At 40.1% G+C, this 10090-nt stretch overlaps 1 protein-coding gene across 18 annotated transcripts in view; it reads left to right on the top strand.

The window, feature by feature from the left end:
* The first annotated feature begins 3079 nt into the window (after positions 1-3079).
* mycbp2 (MYC binding protein 2) overlaps positions 3080-10090 on the top strand; it is a 64986-nt gene continuing 57975 nt past the window's right edge. For all 18 annotated transcript variants that reach the window (XM_004568007.4, XM_004568014.3, XM_004568003.4 and 15 more), the window contains exons 1-2: positions 3080-3803; positions 5846-5921. In XM_004568007.4, the coding sequence (XP_004568064.1) occupies positions 3532-3803; positions 5846-5921 (348 nt within the window). In that variant the 5' untranslated portion in view covers positions 3080-3531. The remainder of the gene's footprint in view (positions 3804-5845; positions 5922-10090) is intronic.

The raw sequence follows: 10090 nt of genomic DNA, 5'->3' as shown, positions 1-10090 counted from the left end.
ACCATGTATCAACATTTCCTTGAATTTATAGCACTTTGGATGGGAGTGGATACTTTACACGTGTATAGTAATAAAGGTACTTGTTATCTAACATCACTGAGGTCCAATAAAATTTCACAACAACCCAAACTCAGACCTTATGCCTTTGAGGCCTGGTCACAAAGCAGCTTGGCTACTGATGATTGATTAGCTGTTTCTGTTGCCTTAAACATTTAGACTTTGAACAAGATTTCTTCTGATATGTAATTCAGCTGATTAAATAATGTGTTCTGCCAGCCAAACTGACATAGCTGACTTGCTCAATGACAGACTTGGGAGGTCTCAGACCGATGCTTAAGAATGTCAAGTGACAGTCAGTCTTGAAGCATGAATGTCACACTGTCTGTGTGTGAGCTTGATTATTGGGAGTGCCGTCTCTTGAATGGTCATAGGTATGAAAGGTGCATAACATCCATGGGTGTGACAACACAATACTGATAGGTGAAATCCTCCTAGTAACAGCGACAGTACGAGAGGAATGCAGGCTATCCAGACCTGAATTAAAGGTTAAAGCAGTCTGAAGCAAAGATTTTAAAAGACACATTTTTGAAGGAAATACCCTCTCAGCTATGATTATGATTTGTCTTTAACTAACTTGTCTGCATATTAATGAGCAGCTTGAGAACCCTCAGATTAATTTCCTTAGAGTTCGAGATGTCTCTGCTCTCTTTGCAGTCTTTACAACGTTTAAGTAAAAGATCAACACTGGGTGGCGCTAGAGCTATAATGATAGAAATTATTTTCCAGGTTGCTTAGCTACGTGGAAATATATAAATGTGAGACAAGTTGCTCAAGGCGAAACATGTCCTTAAGATTTACTGTTAGTGAGTCAGAAGAAAAGAATAAATATAACCTGTGCTATCAAGATGACTGAAAGAGTTAGTTGTAAATATGACTGTCAATACCAAACAGATAAATGCAGAAGCTACTTTCAGCTGCCCCTTTAGTAACAAAGTGTCACAGGTCTCTTGAATTTTGTAACGTGCAACAACTGCACTATTTAGAAGAAATTCAATCGGAAAAAAATCATATAATAATGCAGTGAATGCATTTCACTCTAATCCGAGCAATTTGAACATAAGAGGTTTGAGTCAACATCAGCACTTTCATTCAAGCATAAATGAGGCACATCGATGTGTGCGAGGAACCAATTAATTTCCTCTCCAGTCATGTAGAGAAACACATTAGGAGTCATTAGCTGCCATTAGAAACACAGTCCTACTAGGTTTTAGATCGTTAATATTCTCAATGAATGAAAAGAAACAAAATACGACAGATGCTTGAAAAAGATTAGGCACGTTTGAAACTAATTGCTTGAACTTTAAACACCACATTTCATTTCCCAGGATGAATGAAGGCTGACATAGTTCTATCCATATAGTTGATTTTGTCAAGGCACATTATGTCAGGTCAATACTGATGATGCTGCTGAGACACTATGATATAAAGAGATCAGAGTTAAAACGTAAAACCTAACAACCTACTTAGACTCTAATAGTAGCCCCATCTCCTATGTGTGTGTGTGTGTGTGTGTGTGTGTGTGTGTGTGTGTGTGTGTGTGTGTGTGTGTGTGTGTGTGTGTGTGTGTGTCTGAGGCGGCTGGATATCGTCTCTGTCAGCTCTGCTCATGTTTGTGTCCTATATGGACTTCTACTCTGCCCAGGCATCCCTCCCCCTCCTCCCTATATTTACTGTAACTGGCCAGAGCTGAGAAAACCAGGGGTTAATAAGGGAGCAGCCTCTGGATGCGACTGCATCTTCAATACCGAATCATGCTCTTTTCATATCCTGCCACGTAGAGACAATTACAACTGCTATGATGCACTTCAAGAGAGCTGCTTTTCACTTCTAATATTTCACATGACAGCTGTGAGAACACAATTCTTCAGGTTTTGTCATGGCAGATGCATGCTGGCACTCTGACACTGATAATCTCTGGATGCTTTCTCGGTTGCTATGAGAAGAGACAGTAGACCTACCTCTCTCTTGTCATTGGGCCACTGCAATACTGTGCAGCCAATAAAGCACCACTAGGGCCTGTGTACCCCTTTGTCATTCTTTCTCGCTCTCTCTCCCTAAATAAATGCATCACCCCTCCACATGCACAGACATTTAAAGGGAATGCAGCGAAGCATGTTTGAAACATGACCTGCTAATTGCATCATCCGTTGCTATATCATACATGAAAGTATAAACACCTGTTTCCTTTTCCACCTTATACTGCAGTAGGGTGTTTTTTTGGCCTTTGCTTCCATTTTGATGTTACCCAACACAGTGTTTCTCCTTTTTTCTTTTTCTTTTTTATCTCTCTCCCTGGAGCTCCCCTGCACCCCTGTGTCACCCTTTAAAATATCGCCATCACCATCGCAATCTGGGTAATGCATAGCTGACGCACTTCGGTAATGTGCAGCTTTACTCTGAGGCAGTAATGAGAAGATAAAACAACCACACTCAGTGAATAATCCCCCCACAGCAGCACGGTGAAGATCAATTAAGAGGGACGGCAGATCGATAACTGCAGTCCTGGTGCCAGCTAAGGAGAAGTTCAAGAAGGTAGATCAAAGGGCAGGGTTCACAGCTACACAGGGTTCACTGTGTAAATGGAGCAATGCTAAATGGAATAGTGCAGCACGCAAAAAAAAAAAAAAAAAAAAATCAAAGCAGTTTTAAAAATATGCAACTCTGTTTTTAAAGGCCACTCTTATTGCGGACAACGATTCCAAGAGCAATCCATCTGTGTATTTGTGTGTGCCAATTTTAGATCAACCTGGGAGGGGCCCTTGCTGTATTGACTTCTACAATTTAAATGTCCACAATCCAACTGTGCACAGTGTTCAAAAAATAGCCCTGCGGATTTGCCTTTGATCTATGAGGCCGTCCTTAGCCTCGACGATTATTTATCTGATGTAAAAAAGAAAAGTGAACTACGCATTTGCAGCGATTGTGTAAACAGAGAAGTAATTGATCAGCTAAATCAATGATAGCATCGCTCGGTTCAGACGTATGAAAATATCCCGGCATGCTGGCGACGCAAGGCTCGGCCAGGGAGGGGAGGGATGATGGAGCTAAGATGGCAGCCCAACTGAGGGTGCTGCCTCTCCGGGGTCAAGAAATATTCAAGAAACGAAGCAAAAAACGAAACTCGACAATGCGATTTTTCTAAATGAATGCTTTCGTTTCTGCTTTTTCGCGAGAAATTTCAGTTATGATTTGAGAGGATCATCCTTGGAGTCGAGCACCGTGTTGACGCTGCGGCCGGATCGCAAGACTACACTGGGTTTTTAGCTGCACCACCAGATTGGCTACAATTTGCGCTTATAACCGCTGAGGACCGTGGATGCTCGTTGTTGTTTTTTCGCAGTTCGTAGCGGACAAATGATGTGACGTGTGGCGGATACATCGACACGTGGATTGCGTCTGATGGCTAGAGATTATTTGGCTGTGATATCTTTTGTGTGATATATACATATATATGCATTGTTCTGCAAAACGATGATGTGTGCTGCTGCGGCAGCGGCCGCCGGTGGTGGGATTCTGCCCTCCTTATCGCCGTCGATGGGGCTGGGTGTCAGGGTCATTTCTGGAGCAGGAGCCGACCTCTCCACCGTCGGTTCGGGGATGGGTTCTTGCCCGACACCCGGAGTCCAGTCGGATTGTCGGACTCGGTACCAGCTTTTACTCTCAGGACGAGCCCTGGCGGAGAGATACAGACGGATTTATACCACCGCCATCAACGATAAAGAGCAAGGGATAAATCAAGGAAGGTGAGCGGATAAAATGAAATCAAAAATATCGCGGAGGCTGGGCTGTCATTCGTAGGGCTAACCAGGCTAACGAAGCTAAGAGTAACCCTTGCTCAGTGGTGCGTCAGTCAATACCAATGAGCTAACTTCCACGTATATTTCTTATTATATATGGTTCTGGTTGCATCTCATTTTTTGTCACACAAGCGCGTGTTTTAACTACGGGTAGTATTTCAGGAACTCTATAATTTGTTTGCGGGTTAGCTTGCTAGGTAGCAATTTTGACTTCGACTTCCTTAGCTTATGGGAGCCATCTAAGCTAACGTTACGTTAGTTCACCCTGATGCGAGGGCTTTGCATTCCCGGTGCAAACTGCTTCGGCTATGAACTGACACACTGTGACTAAAACGCAAGCTTTTTCTACTCGAGACATGTCCACTAGCGAAAAACCTCTCTGTGGGGTGGGTTCGCGTCCAAAACGAGCTAGCCGGCTAGCTGTCATGGGAGTAGTTTGTGATGTTTTGAGTGAGGTGCGATCCGGCTAAATGCAAACATGCGCCCCACTTGTGTAATATATTTGTTTACTTATGTATTTATTTATTTATTAAACTGTCATTTTACTTCATTGTCACCGGCCAAGTTGTGGTGTTGTGTGTCTAATTAGGCCCAACGGCGTCATTGTGAGCTAGCTATTGGGAGCATCCGACCTTTCACCAGGTTATCTTAACTTAAACCGGTTAAAGGGAGAGGAAAAAAAGTCACGAGGCTGACTTTGGCTTGTTGTGTATTTAAAAAATAAACGACAAACAAATAAAGAAACAAACACAAAACATTAACTGCTTATTGCTACTGTGCTCACACTTGTTTGAAACGTGAGCCGTGTTTGGGTGAGGATGTGTGGGGAATTTGCTGAACTCATTTGCTGTTCTAGCATAAGCGGGTAATACACTTACGTCATTCTAGTAAGTCAGGTTGTAGACTGAATAGCTGGATCATCGCTGCATCCTCCCCTCACAAATCCAATTGCTGTTCTCAGTGTGTACAATGGTTGCTTTAACCAAGGACCAACATAATGCTGAACGCTACTCTGTTTTTATAAACAAATGTTGAATTAATTGGTGTATATGAAGGAGCAGGCAGAAGAAAATCCTCAGTCTGTCTAGTTGGTTGCTCATGTCCTTTTCAACTAACATCTGCCACCAGATGTTTATTTAAAAAGTGCTTATTTAAGAAGTTGCTTATTTAAAAAGTCATAGGCATGCTCAGTTGGCCTGTTTTGGAAGCTCTTTGGAGAAAGTTGCTAAAAAGGAGTATCTGGATCAGCCTTGATTGAGACCTGATATCATGCTATTTGTATGGTGCTGGAAAGCAATATTCAGCTATGCTATTAAGTAAAAAAAAAAATAGGACACTTAAAACCTGTAAATATTTTATGCTTTTTTGTAGTGAGTAACTGTGGTGACTAATTTTAGTGGCGTTTCTATTTCTAGCTTCGTATTACATCTTATTGACAGGTGGATTTGTAAGAGAGACTGGCCACAAAAAGTCACTGCAAAACAGATTTCAGTGACAGCTCAAAGGCATCAAAGGGGAATTTCTGCAGAAACAAACTAGTGCCTATTTTGGGAAGGTTTGATATGAGAGGCAACAGTGAATGTGAATTTCCTGATGCACTTATGGCGGTTAAGCAAGATGAACTGTGCTTATAGATCTCTTTGCTCGCTCTGCAGAGTGAAACAAAAATGAAATCGACACAGTTGTGTGGGACGTTAGAAAGAATTTAAGATTTTGACATTGAAATAGTTTGAAACCTTGCATGAAGAAGAATTGTTTACCTTCCCTCATGTCTGAAGTGTTACTATGTGCTGTCTCTTTAAGTACAATGTTGACCTTTGCTTTAAAAATAAAGTGATCCAGTTGTGCACATTTCATTTTTACACTTCCACCTTTGGATGATAGCTTGAGCAAGCTTCTACATCGTTTGAATGTTAACAAGAAGTCCAGAGTTTTTGCTTAAAAAGAGCACAGTTTTGCAAAACTAACGGATCACTGTTTGCTTCCAGGGGAAAGAAGGCATTGAGTAAGAAGAAACTTAAAAGGCGACAGAAGGTCAAGTCAAAAGTCAAATCAAGAACAAAGGTAAGAGGCACTTCAATGTCTAAAAGCTGTTAGGCAATATTAAACTTTGACTTGGACAACCTTTGCTGTACTTGTAAATCCTTAATTCACATTGCTACTACTCTGTAAAAAGTAGTAGGAAATAATCACTCATAACCCTCTCAGTGCTCCTTAAAATATTTAATAAGCATAACACATACTTTATGTATTTAAATTTCTCTCCTCGTGTGAATGAAAACATCAGTTTTATTTCGTAACTGCCATGTTTGCAAATGTGTTGGTATGTCTTTTTAGCTGGCTTGACTCTATTGAACGAATTGAACAGATTAAGGATGAGATTAAAGGCGAGATTAGCTCCTGTGTTGTCTGGAGGGTATTTGGCACAAACATTGTTTTTCGTTAAGTCGGGGCCGATCGGGCGTCAGTAAGCCCGTCCACACAAGAAGCTGACGTGGTGGATAGGCGGAATGAGAGACACATGGGAGTGGCTCTGACTTGTTCATGATGGCCTGTTGCCGAGCAACCTAATGTGTTCCACATCTCCACGGCAACTGTTTCCTGCTTCAGTCTCCTCCTTCCAAAGAGGGATTCTAGCCTGCATCAGATGATGCTGTTGTGTTTCTCTTTCAGGTGGAGACCTTGCAGGGCCAGCATTTGTTAACAAATCCTAAGATTTATACATTTTGACCTTGGACTGCTCATCTTTTTTTGTCCTACAAAACCATGAGTTCCTGCAGTCTGCCTTTGGTGCTGTTCAGTCCCAGTTAACTCGACTTAAGTTAACTTTTTATTGCATAAAAACTGCATTTTCTTCACGCAGTTGTAAAGTTGTCCAACTCTTGGTTTTTGTGGTTTTTGTTTGTAACAATTTTTGCTGCCCTCTTGGCCAGGTCACTCCTTAAAAAAAAAAAAAAAAAAAAAGGTGTGAAACTCAGTGAGACCTAATAACAAAATCTGCAATAAGCACAGTCACCTTTGATTATGTCTCATGTTATTATTTTTTTTTTTTTAATTAATTTTTTCTCGTGTTTGATAGCTTGGTCTCCTTTCATGATTTCTTGTATATTTCTTAGACTTTTTTTAAAAATTATGTTTTTGAGGAGCTTACAGGCATAAGCAACAGAGATTAACATGATAATAGCAGAAGAGAAAAGAGGCTTTACTTGGACTTCTTTCGTCATCTTTCTCCTCAAGTGTTCCAGACAAGCAATCCGGCGTAGAGTGGCCGAGTCAGCTCAGGTTGAATTGCTCACAACACTATAAGATATTCTGTGTGGTAGGCAAGGCTGGCTGGCAGGGAGGCATAAAAATGTGGGCTCTTACTCTGGCAGTCGTGCTCTATTTGTATGTGTTGTGCTCACTCTTGCTCTTTCACGCCTCTGACACTCGTGTAGTCAGACAAGAGCGTGGTTTGAAAGCTTTTCTCTCCCCCCTCCCTGTCTGCTTCTGTGCTTACAAACGTGAAAGTAGAGTGAGCATAAAGCCAGAGCATAAACACTTATCATCCTAATGAAGAGGATGATGTAATGTCTTGTGTAAAGTGAAATGTGTTTTCTGTGCCATTTAGAAAAACTGTCATTATAATACCAACATAATCGTGCAAAGTAATACATTGAAAAGAATACTGTCAAACTTGTATAATAATGTCTTATTAAAGACAAACACGGGCAGTGAGCATGAGACATTTCATTCAGTGGATTTAAGAGATGTGAGGGCTTTCTAAATTAGTCATGCTATGGCAGATAATGTGATGCTGTCTTTGTACACTAGGAACTCCCCTACCTGTGTCACACACCACAGGTGATGTAGTGTTCTTGCAACAGTTCTTTTTTTGTGTAAGTAATACTTTAATGATTTCAAAGAAAGGAATGCCTAAAACATCACATCTAAATAATATATCCTAAGGTTATATTCATATACAACTATTCTGCACTTGCGAGATACAGTTTGGAAATGTCCATAAAGAGCACATTTCCAGTTCAGAATATTCAGACCATTGCATCTGCAAACTATTTCCAGCTTTCTCAGGTGGTTTGTGAAATAATGCAAGTGCTGGGGAAGGTTAGGCATCTAAAACCTGGATTGAATTCATTTAAAAAAATGAATGAATGAATGAATGAATGAATGTGAAGGAAATAAAGTCTGGGGACTGTTGAGAGTTAATGTGTTTGTCCCAGTCCTCAATTGCATGTACTTTAGTTGCCGCACTAAATAAATGTGACCACTTCCTGTATTTGAACTACTTTTTGACATTGTAGCTGTATGAATGTTTTGATACATGGGAAATGTGAAATAATTTTGACGAATGACGTGGCAAATATAATCAATAGTGTCTCTGTTTCTGCACGCATTTCAACAAACGAAGAAGAAATAAATACCACAGCACATTAATGTGCATAAAGTATCAAAATGGAAAGGAAGTGATCAAATGTCACCAGTAGGTGTGGGTAGCTGGGCCATATTATTTGGGTTAATACTGGTTAAAAACAAAGGAGGTTATAAGGTGTTATCAGAGCAAAGTAATAATTCCCTAGGCAGGATGACAACACAATCCCAGACATGTCTGAGAATGAGAGCAGTGCATCAACCTCGAGTGACAATTTAGTACCTAAAAAGAAGGCATGCCCTTCAATAAAGCGCAGTATTTTGCCAAATATACAATAAAGCTTTTCTAGCTAAAGGTGAAAACAACAAACTTGTTTGACCACTTAAGTCAAAAACACACAGTTCAGTATATCCAGGCTCTGAAGGGATGTAAAAGGGGGGATGAACTGGTGATTGACCTAAAAGTAAACTAGTGACTCAATCAAGCGTTGCTGGAGCGCTCCTGTCAAAAGGAAGAGCAAACGTGGATGGAAACTAATGACATGGTTGTGTGGTGGAAAAGGAGGGCTTTAGCAATTAAAAGCTGGAACCAAGAAAAAACCAGGTGGAGAATATTTGTCAGTTTTAATATGTGACAGTATTGCGCAGTTCTTGAATGGTTACAAGGAGATGTCACTTTAGTCATGGTTAAAATAAAATGTTAAGATGCTATCTTACTACTTTTGTGCCTACATTACATTTGACTTATTCTGTGACACTGCATATAATGCTGTGTCACTACTATTTCTCTGTAATGCTGCTGGCACTTTGAAGCAGTAGATTCACATTTTGAATGAGGTACTCTGTCCTCAATGACAGTGGCTCATTGGAAAAGAAGGCTGGAAGATGGCCTTCATTTCATTTGGACTAATAAATGCTACTGCCGTGCAAGCTTCAGTAATCGATAAAATCTTGTCCAGTATTTTCTATATCATCATAAATATAATTATAGCAAAGTTCTTTAAATGTTGAATTTTGAGGCTGTTTCCCATCACTGATCTGTTTATTACAAAAAAGTCTATATCAATCTTAATCACAGATTTTTGTAGAAAGTCTATCTAGAAATTTCCTGTTTGACTTCCTCAAAATTGAACAAAAGCAATTCTGCAAATTCATTTTTATTTTTATTTTTAATAAATATTGTAGGCTGAAGCGTCATTGCTCATTTCCTTCTTTGGGGAATGTGCTGACAGAACTAAATACCTCAAATCAAAGATGCTCTTTGAGCTGATGATTGATCTTATTTATGATACTATGTGCAACCAATAGGAAGAAACTGCAGGACAAAGCCAGAAAACATGATGACAATGATCAGCAAGTATAGCACCACACATTCAATTTAACATGTGTAGTGGAGGCACCTCTGTCTGATTATAAAGTTAGTGCAGTCCTAGAGAGTTGATATTTCTTTTGTTAATGCGTCCTGCATAAATCGCTGATTGAGACATTTCACCCTAATCACAAATGTAAATCACTGGTAGGTAGGCTTGGATGTCTAGCAGACAGAGGTGATCTGTCAAAAGACCAGGGACATGGTATAAAACCTGATTAATGGGTTAGCAAGGTATGCTGAACTTCATGTCAGAGTTTACATTGTTGGAAGTAGCTGAAGATAGCTCTCACTTAATCTGGCTAGATCACCATGGTAACTGATGGTGGACACATAAGCTGGTTTAAAATTCACAGCTTATTTTATTTTTTCTGTCTTTCTGATCAAATGCTACATCAAAGGCCACCTTTTAGCACGTACAGATTCTTGAGTTAAAAAGCTTGAGTTAAAACAGACAGTTGCTAGGCTGACTGGGGTTTGGTTTGAACTTGTTTTA

The sequence above is a fragment of the Maylandia zebra genome, linkage group LG16 (assembly GCF_041146795.1).
Source record: "Maylandia zebra isolate NMK-2024a linkage group LG16, Mzebra_GT3a, whole genome shotgun sequence".
NCBI lineage: Eukaryota > Metazoa > Chordata > Actinopteri > Cichliformes > Cichlidae > Maylandia > Maylandia zebra.
This window is presented reverse-complemented; position numbering and strand designations above follow the sequence as displayed.